This window comes from Nanorana parkeri, unplaced genomic scaffold (assembly GCF_000935625.1).
Source record: "Nanorana parkeri isolate BGI_ZX_2015 unplaced genomic scaffold, ASM93562v1 scaffold279, whole genome shotgun sequence".
NCBI classification, from domain to species: Eukaryota; Metazoa; Chordata; class Amphibia; order Anura; family Dicroglossidae; genus Nanorana; species Nanorana parkeri.
In genome coordinates, this window is record NW_017306547.1 from 651527 (window position 1) to 667322 (window position 15796).

Genomic DNA, 15796 nt, shown 5'->3' on the forward strand with positions numbered 1-15796 from the left:
CAAGTCAGCTCACAACCAAAGTCGTCTTCCAGCAGAGAGTGGCAGGGTTAACGCGTTTCTGGGGCACGCCTCCTTCCTCAGAACCCTGACCGCTCCAAGCTCAGACGGACTTTAAGCCAGACCATCGGCTCGTCATCAGATTTCAACCAACCAATATAAATATGCATGTACATGCGTCTCTCTGTACACTCATGCTTGTGCACACATGCGATACTGAAATCAAGTTGATTATGAGTTAACAGATTGTGCCGTATCGGCTAAAAATTTACGCCGATCTTGCAGCTGTTTTAGTCCGTTTGATTGGCTGAACAGCAATGTTTAAACATCTCTGATTGGTTGAAAGCTAAGTCTGGCTTAAAGTCCATCTGAGCTTGGAGTGGTCAGTGTTCTGAGGAAGGGGGCTTGCCCTAGAAATGCGCTAACCCTGCAACTCGCTGCTGGAAGACGACTTCGGTCATGAGCTGGCTTGGCTGCGCTGTGACTTCTGATGGGCGATAGCCTCCTGTGAGGGGAACCATTGAATATGCTTGTGTCACTTTTCTCTTGTGAGTACATTACCATTTTTTAAAAGCAAGTTATTAAACGATCCTTCACATGGAGTGGGCGCTCTGCTTTGTTGTCATTCTATAGATGTTAAGGTTCCATGCCTTGTGGAGCTGCCCCAGTGTGATCAGGTGGAATCAATTGAGGAGGGCTTGCTGTGATTCATTTGTGCCGGGAAGATTTTGAATTTACACAGGAAATATTAGCTAGGATAGCAAGGAGAATGTTGAGAGTCATTTTACGAAACGTACTATCTATTTGCATACAGTAAAAACAATGGAAAGCTGTATTAACCACCCCAAAGTTTACAACAGATCTTCAATATCTAAAAACACCTACATCTTCTACATACGCCTCAAAAAGGAGCATCAGCTCAGATTTTAAGAACTGGATCATGTCAGGCTAAAGTTATCTCCAGGGCCCCACTGCAAGGGTTAACTGCTCATTTATGTCTAAGGGCATTGTGTAAAGGACTTTTACTTACCCAATCTCTGCTCCCCCAGCAGTCTTTCCCCTCTGCTCCAGTTTATGGACTGTTCCCTCAGCATCCTCGTGTATAATGCTGGACTAAGGGCCTAGCATTAGATGTGATGATGTCAGCAGGCCACCAACTGTGGGTGGGAAGGTTGCAAGAGCCAAGGGAGAGGGGAATCAGGTAAGAAAAGGTCCTTTACATATTACCCTTAGGCAAAAGTGAGCAGTTTAAGCCCCACTGTAAGGGTCATTTTTTCCCCCTGGAGTTAGGCTTTAAGTGTCTGTTTTTTAAGTAGTGGGTAAAGGGTTAGCATAAGGTTGAGAATTATAGTGAGGGCTTAAAGCCCAACTCCAGCCAAAACTTTAGGAAAGTGTGGGAACTTCAGAGAGAGAAGGAGAGAAAAAAAAAAGTTAAAATATTGAGCTTTTCAACAAAAAGATGTTATCATTGCGGCTTTCCAAATTGAATTTCACTTGAGAGAAGTGCGAGCGGGTGCTTTTTATGCTATTACATAGAGTGCAGGGGTATCCTTCTGGGTTACCGGGTTTTATTTCAACACTTTTTTTTATTGTATTTAGCTTTTTATTTACACCAATTTTAGCTGTAATTGCTAAACATATGCATGACTCATGTTGCTGAAAGCACGCAGCAATTTACAAAGTGTATTGCCAAACTCACATTTGAGGAAACCCCCCTCTATATGCTATATGTTTGTTATGTGTGCCCATTCACACAGCATAATTTTAAAAAAATACACACATACATATATATATATATATATATATATATATATACATATATACATATATATATATATATTAAAAAAAATATACGGACTGCATCACAACTGCATCTGGTGTGAACTAGCCCTTAGGACTGAAATTTGTGGACTGTGTTTCTCTCATTTACTTTTTGAACATACAATGCAGAAGCCGGGCTTTTAATCACTGAACCCTTTGATATGACAGGCAGTGTTCAAGAATGTTTTACAAATAATAAAGAAATGAGCAAGCACAGTACAGACAGTTTTAACCCACTCAACACCCCCTCCTAACATTACAAAAAAGGAGAAGCAAAATGGGAACATGTAACAAATATAAAACAGGTGTTATCCCAATTTAACTGATCTCTGTGTGACGTCACCTGCCTATAATCTACTATGCATGTGTAAAATGATCTTCTATTTTTATCATTCCAAATCTGTCTCAGAAACATGCTGCTCTCTATAGGCAGCTATAGAAATGAGCTCAAACCAGCCTGATCTATAAAAGGTGAGCTACATTTTTACACCTAATCAAGGCAATAACAGTGGATTCTACTTACAATTATACAGTTCAGCACACTTTTAATTACATTATCTCTACCCTTTCTCCAAGCTTGAGTGATGTTAATTTATACTGTACTTGTCTCATGTGCTGAAAGTAGGCATTGGTTTTAATTATTTCCAACATGACCAAGTAAATAATGTGCATCTATACATCACATATACCTTAGCCTTGGGTGATGAGCGCTTCCCACCAAATCCACCAGCTCCAACCACAAACACAGAGAACTGGTTGTAGCAAATTAGATCCTTCCCACAGTAGGTCTTTACTGAAAGATTAAGAAAAAACAGATTGTTATGCCAATGGAGATACAACATCAGCAGCGGTATGATACTTTTTGCAGGCATAACTTCAGTGTTTATTTTTCATAATAGAGACCCACATTCTCTACTTCTAAACAGAATTAATTGGCGATTGAAAAACAGACAAAGCTAAAAGCTCAAAGGTATTGTGGTATTTTTGTTTGATATGTTGTTTAATGGTGGAAATGCCTTTAAGCATAAGTGACTTGGCTACATTAAAGTGTATTCAAACCAAAACCAAAAATTGAATATATTGTAATATACCATTCCTCAGATTTGGTGGCTACCATAGTTTCCTTTTTTTTGTATTATTCATTTTCACCTGGTTATCCTGCCAGTAACAAGCTTGCTATACTAGGGTGACAGCACTAACTCACTGCCTTGTATCCATGGCGGAGCAGTATTGTCAGCCAGTATTGTCACCCTAGGCTGCGCTCCTGATTTGGACTACAAACACCCCCCTCTTTACCTTTACATATGTACAAGGGATCCTGTAGTTCCTAGTAGATAGCTGAGAAGGCTGGGAAGACTTTCATATTTCAGTTCTGAACAGGAGGTTGAATGACTCAAGATTCATGGCAAGATCAACAGGTATTTTTCAGTATGAGCAGAAAAATTTGATTTTTGACTTGCCTCTAAAATCCTTTTCTTGGATGACAGTACAGAACACAGGACCATGTAGTCTTAAACCTGGGACGTCCCTAAGCAGTCGAACCCAGAAATGGGCATTACAACAAACACCAACAGGCCCACAGCAGACAATGGCAAGAAAAGTGCTTAAGAAAGCTCAGAGGGCAGCTAGAAGAACCTTACACCACCTGGTAAAACTTAAATGTGTTAACAGAAGACCAAATGGTGGTTTTGCAAATCTGGGAAACAAACACAATGCTGAAAAGCCCAAGAAGCAATAACGGACCTAGTAGAGTTAGCTTTAACAGGAAAGGAGAGGACCTGTCCTTAAAATGAATGACAAACTGCCTAATCCAGCTAGCAATAGTGGAGTGAAAAGCAGGGAGCCCCTTGCTGGATCCCACCGGGATACCCTCCATCTCAATTCTATAGAACAGATAAAGGGGAAGTCTTGGAGCAGGGAAGGCATAGATCAGGCTAAACTGATCCCAAAGATTCACCAGAGCGTCCATTGTGAAGGCCCAGGGGTCCCTGGCTTGGGATATGCATGGCAGATAGGGCCGAAGCATGAAGCTCTGCCAGACCCAAGATAAGTTTGTCTACTCTTTGAATTGCGCAACTTCTGGTGCCCCTCTGGTAGTGGATGTAAGCCAAGCTGCAGAGATTCCCAGTGCAGAAAGGACAGCTGAATTGCCAAGTTTCAGGATGCTGAGGTGAAGCCTGGCTTCCTCCAGTGACCAAGTTCCCTATACCACGGGGGTATACAGAACCGGCATGTGTCATGAGAACCTTAAAAATCATAGGAAGAGTGCTCAGTTTGGACTTGGAGCCAGCTGCCTGAGAGGGACAAAAAGTACTTCCCAAGTTGGGGATTTTCTTGAGGGTGCCCTGGCCATTTTCTGGTGGCGAAGAGCACTCTTACTCATATGATTTTCATGATCTATGTATCCAAGGAATTGCCAAAAATGTGTTCCATTTCAAAGGGCTTTCTATCAGGATGCTTCTTGCATGGGAACTCTACTGCAAACATGAGCTAAAGAATCCAGTGCATACGAATGGAAAGGAGGCTCATCCTAGAAAACTGGGGAAGCAGGTCATCTAGCATGACCACACAGTAACATAAGGCACAGGGAAGAGTACCAGGTAGCAATGATATTCTTAAGTTACGGGGAGAAATCTGCAGAGAGCTTCATACTCATCCTCCTCTTCCTGCAGCAGTGTAGTGGCTGTGAGAGGAAAGTGATACTAAGTGATCCAGAGGAGAGGTTGAAGGGGCACGCGTGTGACCCCCTGGAGTCCACAATCTCTAAAAGGGTGGAAATCATACTAACTAAATCAGACATGGTGGAAGAAAATTCCCCTCTGCAAAGGTAGGAAGAGGGGTGTGTACCTGAGGGAGTCATGGAGACCCCAAAAGATGGGAAAGAATATGATTTTGGGCAGTGGTCAGAGTACTGTTCTTTCCCCCTGAGCCAGTAGCAAAATGTGAACTGGTGAGGTCCCCTGACCAAGTGCCTTTGCATATAAGATCTGCCATGTGCTGTGTACAGATGTCCCCCAGAAGGGTACTCATGACCCTCAAGCTGCAGAGAAAGAAAGGCTAACCTTGTACAAAACACTGCAGGTAGCATCCAGAGAGTGCTGTGTTGTGGATATGTAGCATGGAGCAGGAGCAGTGTCCAGTCAGGAGAAACACACCCAGGAGAAAAAATGGTGTGCATAAGTGCAGCAGGACCGGGAGATCAAGGTCCCACAGTGGGCACCCCTTGTGACAGACTCCAACTGCCTCCAGCGCCGAAGATGGCGCCAAATTTAGAATTCCAGCACTTCCAGCTCCCAAAGCTGTGACGTGTTATTTAAAAGTGTTGCAAGCCTCACTCCTCCAAAGCCCACAATGGGGAACGGGAACAACAGCACACTGGGCACCAGAGATTTAAAAGGAGAGAGCCTCTAACCTACCAAGACAGAGCAGGACACATGGAACAAAACCCCATCATGGCTTCACCGTCACCGTTGGGCAATACCTCCCAATACAAGGGTGTGTTCAGGGACAGGGCTCCAGAGCCTAATGGAACATGAACCTGTCTCCGGGCTGTCTCTGCAGCTCTTTGATTTGCCAGTCTCCAACACTTGAAGGTAGCATATAACCCACGGTTAAGGCTACAAGATCCTCTGTCCTGTGCGTTTAAGAAATTACCCTAAAAAAATAAAACCCATGCAGCCACCAGATCCAAGGACTGGTAAACTGCAATATTTTAAAGCTGAACTTTAGGGAGATATAAAAGACACAAATTCATGTGGCTCTTTATTCACTCTTATATCATCAAATGTATTTTTAAAACACAAGTAGTACTTGAATTTGACTAGGTATCATGCAGACCATCACACTACCACCACCATATTTTACTGTTGGTATGATTTTCTTTTTCTGAAATGCGGTGTTACTCTTACGCCAGATGTAATGGGACACACACATTCCAAAAAGTTCAACTTTTGTCTCGTCGGTCCATTTTACCAAAAGTCTTGGGGATCATCAAGATGTTTTCTGGCATAACGGAGACTAGCTTTTATGTTCTTTTTGCTCAGCAGCGGTTTTCGTCTTGGAACTCTGCCATGCAGGACATTTTTGCCCAGTCTCTTTCTTATGGTGGAGTCATGTACACTGACCTGAACTGAGGCAAGTGAGGCCTGCAGTTCTTTGGATGTTATTGTGGGGTCTTTTGTGACCTCTTGGATGAGTAATAGTTGCGCTCTTGGGGTAATTTTGGTTGGCCGCCCACTCCTGGGAAGGATCACCACTGTTCCATGTTTTCGCCATTGTGGATAATGGCTCTCATTTGTGGATAATGGCTCTCACCAAAGCTTTAGAAATGGCTTTATAACCTTTTCCAGACTGATAGATCTCAATTACTTTCTTTCTCATTTGTTCCTGGATTTCTTTGGATCTCGGCATTATGTGTAGCTTATGAGGATCTTTTGGTCTACTTCACTTTGTCAGTCAAGTCTTATTTAAGTGATTTCTTGATTGCGAACAGGTGTGGCTAGAGAAATTGAACTCAAGTGTGATAAACCAGAGTTAATTAAGATGGTTTAACAGGGGGGCAAACACTTTTTCACACAGGGTCATTTGGGTTTGGATTTTGTTTTCCCTTAATAAAAACCTTCCTTTAAAAACTGCATGTTGTGTTTACTTGTGTTATCTTTGACTAATATTTAAATTTGTTTGATGATCTGAAACATTTAAGTGTGACAAACGTGCAAAACAATGAAAAATCAGGAAGGGGGCCAACACTTTTTCACACAACTGTATTTCATCTGTGTATTTAACTGTTAAGCTGGAGTTCTCACTGCAACTCACATATCCATACCAAGCAGAACTATGGTGACAGAAAATCTCCATTCAGAGCCTCTCAAATTATATTATTAGGGCATGTAACTTTGAACATGCAGTGGATCATTTAAAATGACTCTGAAATTCATGGTTGCATCCTGCCACATTTAGGAATGTATTAGAAATGACACAATAAAAGATGTCTGATGTACACATTACATAAAGATAATGTGGGTGCAGCCTCAGCTCCCTCTGCCTCTCTGCTTGATTAGAAATTCTTGGCACTGCTCTCTTTTCCGCCTGAAACGACCTTCACTTCGATCAGAAATGTGAATAGTTTCTACTCCTCTAGTTATTCTAGCTGCAAATTGCTTTGGTGTGAAATGCTTTTGACAGAGTTTTGTATTAAGGAGGCAATGTGAAAGCATACTGTATGGGGAACTGTACTCTAATAAAACTAACAAGTCTCCAATAAGTGAAAAGTGCAATTTGCTTTCTGAGTACAGCGGAGGTGTCATTAACCATTTCCATTACTAGCAGAGAGCCAGCAATCAACAGTCAGCTAAGCCTAAAACAGACAGCACACTTACCATCTAGCAAAATAAGAGCACCAGAACCTTTATCAAGAATATCTGCCACTGTACCCTCTGAGTGCATCTCTCCTGCAAGGAAAAATAAAGATTAAAAAATTAAATCAGAATGCAAAAGAATGTGCAAATCATGTTATACTACCCAGAAAGCACTAGCCCTATTTGTCCTCTACGGTGAGCGTGCAAACAAACTGCATGTTAAATCCTGACTAAAATCTCTAGCTGGCAGTGTACAGAAAATCATCAGAACTGAAGATGCCTGCTGTACAAGAAAAATCAGATAACATAAAAAAAACTAAAATTATGTCAGGGGGCCATACATGGGGTGTCATTGAGAATATATGATGCATATCCACCATTTACTGTATGACGTAAGCACACAGCATATTGCCACACGCAGTAATGTACATTTCTACCACTAAAATAGGTCCCCATTATGCCTCAAGTACCCAATGGCAGCATACAAAAAATAATAATTTTCCAAGACTATTCCCGACAAAATGCTTCATACTTCTGTGGAACACTCTGGCCATAAATTACTTGCATGGTTGCACTGTTTTTCAAAAGTCTACAAAAGAAGTAATGACTACATTGGGTTGTTAGTGCCCAAGTCTAAGACTCAAGGTGGCAGCTGGCACTAAATATCCTGCTTTAGGCAAACACAACACGTGATGACATGTGTAAGTATACATTCACATTAAGGTTAAATTGCTCTCCAATCTTATGTCAGTGGTGACTTCAGCTCCAAAACAAGTGCCAAAGTATGTGGCAGTGAGAAGATCTGAAGCACTGGACATGACCTAAAGCAACAAATAATATTAACCATAGAGATGTCATCAGGTAAGATGTGGTTTCTCATTGGTCATTATTAATAACTGCACTAACACATCATCACTCCCGATTGAACATGCCAGAAAGCATGCCACATATATATGTGTAGCTCATTCTTGGCTATTCATGACAAACAAGCAGACTATCTCAATTTGGGCCGAGGCTGCCGAGATTCACAATGAACAGCTGATTAATCACTGCAATCCTTCTTCTTCATAGAGTAATTAAAACAACTTCTAGCCTTGACCTTATAATTAAACCTACATAAAATGAATTCACAAGAGTCTGGTGAACCATGAACTTCACTGGCAAGAATTTCAATCTAGCACATAAGGACGCAAGAAATTATTTCAGAAACAGATTGGAGACTGTCACCAACCTGTATTTATACAGTAGATAAGACTGGTTATTAGCCATGACTGAAACAACTGCACATTAAAACACAGATGAATTATTCCAAAAGATTAACAAAATGAGAAAGAAAATGGACCTGTCTGATCTTAAAAATGAAATGATACTTCACAAAATAATTCATTTTAAAAATAAATGTGGCATAGTTAAAAGTACAGTTGCTTACATTTGTTTATAGACAGCCATATAGACAGTTACTAGCTCCATACTGGACATGGTAAATGGAGCATGGCTCCATTGGAGTCCAAATGAAGTAAGGAGGCCAACCTATAGTGGAGACTGCATGTAGGAGGAAGACTAATCCACAAAGACTACATGACAAGGGAGACTGTAAACTGTGCAAGAGGGGGGAGAGAGAGTGCAAGAGAGGGGATGGGAGGGAAGGGGAGAGAAAGAGAAAATAGTATATGATGGAGATTAAATATAGAGCAGGTAGAACAATATAGGATGTAGAAGAATCTATTGTTGCATGGAAAGGCGAAAATCTGGGAAAGATACTGGAACCAAAATGGAAAATTAGAACTATAATGCAAGTTGGAGAATTGATCTAGACAACTGTGACTAAAACCAATACTGAGCACTGTAAAAAGGGTAATACCTGTAACGAATACTGCAGATGGGGAAGGAGTGCTTTTATACGAACAGTTGTAAGGTGGGAGAAACTGAATTCACCCTGGAGACAAATTCATATTGGACACTATAAAGGTGGGTGTGCTCTAGCCCAGCGGTGCCCAACTCCACCTTAAAAAGGCCCCTTAGGCATGTTATATATTTTCTCTTCACAGACTCACAAGTGAGATAAACGCGTTTTTTCACCCAGGTTGCAATACAACTTGGTCCCTACTTAGTACAGGAAAACATACAGTGGGCCTAGAGTTCACAAACAGTTCAGTAATATATTCTAAACACCAGGCACAGAGGAAGGAAGCAATATGAACACTATATGGAGAAGAAAGACACAGATAGTGAACAAGCATGATGACTTTCTGGTTAGCAATGTCATCTTTCAATTCAGGGGTCCTGGGTTCAGTAACAACCAGTGAAAATATCTGTATGACATCTTCTCTCTGTGTATTTGTGGGTTGCCTCAGTATTCTGCAGTGTCTTCCCACAACACAAACATATACAGGTAAGGTCGTTTTAGCGCGTGTCCTAATAAATTACCCCTTTTTTTAGAAAAATATTTTAAATATAGGGATTTTAAGAATGCTTGTATGCAAATTGTAGGCAGGCACACTGTAGAATGGCAAAGGGTATGTGAAAATATCATTTTTGTACTTACCGTAAAAACATTTTATTATTTTGTTTTTTGAGTCTATTGTGCGACACAGGAGTAATAGTATTACTCATAACTGAGTCAGTTAGACAGCAGCTGCCTTTTGGAGGTATCCACTAGCAAACAAAAACACTAAGGCTAGTCCCCTTACAACCCTGCCCACAGTAGTGCTACCTCAGTTTTGTGAGCAAGCCATAAATAGGGCCAGGAATACAGAGGAGCTGGACCTCCAAATAAAGATTTCATGGCAAGTACAAAAATCTAATTTGCTGTATCATCCACTCAAGAGCACTGGAGCAGTAGAAGTATTTCTAGATGAGTGGGACATCCAAAAGCAATACCGGTGAGGGGTGGGCAATAGCCACAGAAACAAAGCAATTAAAGAAGAATATCTAAAGGAATAAAGGCAGATCAGATATGGTGCAAGCAAGAGGACATCCAGTGAAAAGAAGGATAAGGGGGTAAAAAACAATGGCAAAATCTCCTGAATCCCCACCAGAAAGAGTGCAGAAGAGGAAAAACAAATAATTTAAGACAGGAAAAAAGTTTACCCCAGTCGAGCTCACTAGCAAAATACTGGGAGGGAGGTAGCACTGCAATGGTTAAGGGTTACCAAAGCCTTCATACCTTCAACTTGCTTTTGTTTGCCAGCATCCACCTCCCGAAGGCAGCTGCATATAACCCACTCTTCTATGAATACTACATCTGCTCCTGTGCCCCTCATTGGTTGGCAAAGTAAAATGGTTTAGAGAAAGTACACTAATCAATATGAGTAATATTGCCTAATGTAGGATATTTTGCCTTTTACTCCAGGAATCCCACATATTTGGCAGGTTTGAAAGGAAAGTCTGAAAATAGGCTAAATTTATTTTATACTAGAGCCTCAAAGTGGTACAGCAATAATGCAGACACAATCATAGTTACACTTTTAGGCTTGGCTAAATTTAGTCAAGTAGACAAATGTGTGCTTTATAAGCCTGCACATTACTAACAGTCCAGCTCTGCTTTTATCGGCAATAAGAATATTCACTCCTCAAATCATATCAGCTGCAAGTCAAATGCAAGGGAACCTGCCAATCACATCACAGCCTTTTCTCTATCCTATATGAGAGGCAGCCATTTTTATACCTAGGACTCTTGCCTCTCGACTGATTTAGAGGAAAGGCTCTCATGGGAACAAAAAAACCTTCTGTTGGAACTCAGATGGTAACATCCAAGATGCTCCACATGGACATAGGGATTGCATGGAATCCTGTATTAAAAGAGAACTATGGGGTAAGTTTTTTTTGCCATAGTTCTCTTAAGGGTCACGGGAGGACATAAACTAGCTGTAGCTCGCGGTATACTAAGACCGCCTTAGACGGGACGGATCCCGACATTACTGTCAACAGCTGGCTCTGCCTATCTAGGAGGCAGAGCCAGCTGTACCTGCCCCCTCCCTCATCCGTTCCTCCAGTCAGTGCTGGAGGATCAGCACAGGGGGGGAGGAATCTCTGCAGGGAGCCGTGACTGGGAGTCACAGCTCTCTGCAGGGATATGATCGAGAAGTGAGTGAGTGACGATATGTGTTCGTTCACTTCCCGATCTATTGAGCAGACGTGTGACAGTTTCATTGTCACGCGTTGGCTCGAACTATGAGGTTGAGTGATTTTCACTCACCTCACAGTTCTCCTTTAAGTGCCAAAACGTTAGTATTGTTACCGCAGGCACTTTTTATGCCAGGTCAGTTTCACTAAAAAGCATTAGAGGCTGCAACCTGGCTGAAGAATCAGTCTGGAAACTTCTTGCACTGTAGCTGAAATGTTTTTAAATGATTTGCAGAGTATCTAAGCTAACTACATCAGTCATGGTACTCAAAACAGAATAATTAGTTAATTAATGTGATGTTTTCCAGTTTAATAATAAAGCATAAACCTCTCAATGCTCTCTGATGCTGAGCCGGTACTCCAGGCAAACAACTAAATACGCTTGTTTCAAAGGGACCCTGTCATTTGCTCAAAAATAAATATTAATGGCAGTCTCCTGCAATAGACCTCTCCAGAGGTCAATCTCTTTCATCTTCGCTGCAGCTTCAGACTCTTTCAACATTTTATACATCCAGGAATGTTTTTTTTCATCGCCCTGCACTGAGCTGAGGTGAGGATGTGGATTCATTGGCCAATGAAATAGCTAGAGGGAAAGAGGTGACTTTCTGAACCAAGAAATATATGTGCCACCAACCTGGCTGTGGCTGCCTGTAAACCACAAAGTTGGCTGAATAAAATGATGGTTACTGTTTTACCTGTCAAAGGATTAATATATATTTCAACTGTGTATTTTTAGTTTAACTAGAGTTCTACTTTAATAAGCCTGAGTCAGTTTTGCTGAACCAAAAAAACACAAGTTCTACAACAATTCAGAGCTTCATTTTTAAACTCTAACAACAGATTAATTGCATTTTGAGGAGGAAATTACTTTACATAATAGAAGACCTCTTTAATAAAAATCTTGTCATGCAGAAGTAAATACAGGAGCCACTTCACACTGAAAATACTAGTTTCCTAACTGTCATGGTGTTCCTCTGAATTTAATACTCTGTGAGTCAATGAGTATGTGGCAAGTGAAGACAGATGTACATGCTTGTTTTGGGCTAGCGATTTAAAGAATTTAAGCCATTAGAAAGATATAAAGGCCAGGCATATTGCATTTTCAGAAAGAGCAATGACAGCTTCCTGATTTCTTCACGCACAGATATATTTTAAACCAAACTAAAAATCTTGCATTTTGCATTATTTTTATATAATCGGTCAAATGAAACACCAGCCTAAATGGAAGATGCATTATTGAAATCCACCATAAAAAGGCAATATTCCCAGTTTTTTTGGCTAAAATTAGGTACCTCGGCTTATATTCGGGACGGCTTATACTCGAGTATATACGGTATTTAAAGCAATTTTACCTGTAAACCAGGACTGACAGAACTTGCTAAAACGAATCGTTATGATTAAACAAAAATGACATTTAGAGGAGTCTTTCTAATCATTAAAACAGCTTGACGTAAAAGTCAGAACAACCTGCTATGACTGTTACCTTTCCACCCTTTTCAAGGTCATGAATTTAACATTTTAAAGTGCAACCTCAAAACTGTACTGATCACATAAACGAGTCTCAGATGGGTTCTCAAGTTGAATATTTAACACTTACACGTCACTTGGGGAACACATAAAAAGTGCTGCAGGACTGCAGTAAAATATCAACAGCCTCCTAAGTAGGGCTCTTCACAGGAGAGTTACAGTGTTTTCATTTTACAGACGTTCTTAAAAAAATGATGAATTCAGTTTTCGTCTCCTGGAAAGTCCTCATGATACTTGTGGAGAAAATCCATTTAGCCACAGTAAGCTCACCAGAGTGCCCACTGAGAATCGGCTCGCAGCAACTAAAGTGTTTCAGAGCTTGACCATTTCACAACCAGACTAGGCACAATAAATTAATATACACTTATGTCTTGGCCACAAAATGATCGCCAACTTGTTTGAGACGACTCGTTTCTAAATTATCCTATAAATACATAATCTGTGCTTCAGAAAACATGACATATTTATTAATATCTAATTAATTTAGAAAAGGTGAAAATAAAATATTATTGACCGCAACAAAAACATAGCAACAAGACAGGACTTTGTATTTTTACAGGAAAAGTTCAGAATAGAACATCAGCTGCCTGTATTTCTAGATCGGGGATGGACAAATCCCAGAAGCCAGGTAACCAGTGCTCCTTAAACCAATGCTCTTGGCACCTACATTTTGAGGCTTTTAGTAGTCAATGGAGCTGGTTCCTAAAATAAAAACCTGCTGGCTCCTGGGTTGGACAGACTGGATTCCATATTAATTTATACATCCCAAGCTCTAATTTTACTAGTACTCTTGACATGAAGTTTTCATTGCAGGTAACTTTTTCCTGCAATTTTTCCTCATATGCTCACAATGATGCAAACTTGTATAAATGACATCGCTCCGACAAGTACATGCAGCGACTGGCTGCAGGTGCACAGGCACTCTTATCTGTCTTCTCCCCTCCAGGTATTAAACCGCAAGAGCCCACCTCCGTTGTATTTTTTACTGAACCCCAACAAGTTTTATTGATGGCAGATTAGGTCAGACAGACATCCTCTCCCCCATTAGACATGAGAATGCGCTCTGACACATTTCCCCCAATGGACTTAAAAGCGAACTATGAGGCGAGTGAAAAATCACTCAGCCTCATAGTTTGAGGCGATGTGTTACAATGAAACTGTCACACGTCGGCTCAATAGATCAGGAAGTAAGCCGTCGCTCGATCACTTCTCGTTCCTGTGCCAGCAGAGAGCCGTGACTGTCACTTATGGCTCCCTGCAGGGATACCCCCTGCCCCTCCCCTGTCCGATCCTCCAGCGCTGACTGGCGGAACCGACTGGGGAGGGGGCGGGTACAGCTGGCTCTGCCTCTAGACAGGCAGAGCCAGCTGTCACTCACACAGCTGGGTGGATCCAGACAGTATTGTCGGGATCCGTCCCAGCTGCGGAGTCCCAGTATACCGCGAGCTGTAGTTTGTGTCCTCCTGTTACCCATAGAAGAACTATGGGGAAAAGCACGGACCCCATAGTTCTCCTTTAATCATTAGAGGTGAACCTGATAAAAATGTGTTAAGAGAATTCACGTCAGACACCGGAGGGAATGTCTGTCTGACCCAATTTGAAATCAATAACAATTGTTGTGGTTCAGCAATTTACAGTGGCTCATGAGTGCGTCTCTAGTCCTAGGTTTGTGGCATGTATTAGTGTGATAAAATAGTTTGGAAAAAGTAACCACAACAAAAAGCCTTATTTGTTTATACCTTATACTAAAGGACCAGATCCTCACCTGATGTTGGGATAGGCTTATAGACTTCAAGGTATTGCTCTCCATGAAGAACCTGGTCATACAAAACACATAAGCATTAATACATGACCACTTCTGATATTAGTGAACTAAACAGAGTTTTTTGGTATTCTAGTATTAAGATGATCTAACCCTTTCACAAATGCACTTCCGTTGTTTGTTTGAACATTGGTCCCTGACATGTAAATGACACCTGTGCATCTTTCAGATATATTGTGCGCATAAGTGAACTGTAAACTGTTGGTAATTACCAGCACTATTCAAAACATTGTAAGGGCTTGTTCACACCAGCCATAGTGCGTTCCGTCCCAATTGTGTTGGGGCGGGAGGGGGCATTAAACTCAATGGCACTGCAGCCACGCCCTCTGGCCGCAGTGCGATCGGCCACATGGCAACGCGTGGCACATCAATGCCTGTGTTCCAGTCCGGTCAGAAAAAAATAGTGCTTGCGGCTGGAGGGCGTGGCTGCAGTGCCATTGAGTTCAATGCACTGCCACGCCCCCTCCCTCCCCCAACACAAAGTGAAGCGGCCGCAATGTGATCCAATGTGGCTGGTGTGAACTAGAATTAAAGGTATTCAGCATGATAAGAGCTGCTAGAGAAAACAAATACGAAAATACAGCCATGTATCTATTAAATGCGGCATCAGGCTTCATGTTTTTGTCTAGACCCAGCAAATGTATAAAACAAATAGCACTGTTCCACTGACAATGCCCAATGCTGAATCATGGTACCTTTACAGGTAAGCCCTAAAGCAGGACTATCATTATGTTTAAGCACAAATAAATATTTATTGCATGGCTTAACCCCTCCTCGACCAATAATGGGATTATTCTGCCCCGGTCTTTCAGTTCCTTAACAACCGGTGACAGAATAATCCCATCATGCTGTACAATGAGAACTGGTCCGTGTATGGACCAGCACTCATTGAGTTAATGCTGTTGATGGGTCTCTCGGGGTAAAAGGCAGACCCTCAACAGCAATTTAGGTGGTCACAGCACAGTAATCACTGCATAGCTGATCGGTGTGATCATCTTGCTGTGGCAGCCACCGAGCCAGCATTCAGCTCATTGTGTTGTGCAGCAGGAAGCCGGCTGTGTATTACAAAGTGATACAAAGTATTTCTGAGAAGAATACAATATCTCCTCAGAATACTTAGTATCAAAGCCCCTGTAAATAAAAACTT

At 41.5% G+C, this 15796-nt stretch overlaps 1 protein-coding gene across 2 annotated transcripts in view; it reads right to left on the reverse strand.

Moving 5' to 3' along the window:
• The window catches only part of HSD17B4 (hydroxysteroid 17-beta dehydrogenase 4), a 242148-nt gene that overhangs the window by 90688 nt on the left and 135664 nt on the right, over positions 1-15796 (reverse strand). For both annotated transcript variants that reach the window (XM_018557309.1, XM_018557310.1), the window contains exons 14-16: positions 14593-14644; positions 7197-7268; positions 2508-2611 (exon numbers count right to left, since the gene is read on the reverse strand). In XM_018557309.1, coding sequence (XP_018412811.1) covers positions 2508-2611; positions 7197-7268; positions 14593-14644 — 228 coding nt within the window. The remainder of the gene's footprint in view (positions 1-2507; positions 2612-7196; positions 7269-14592; positions 14645-15796) is intronic.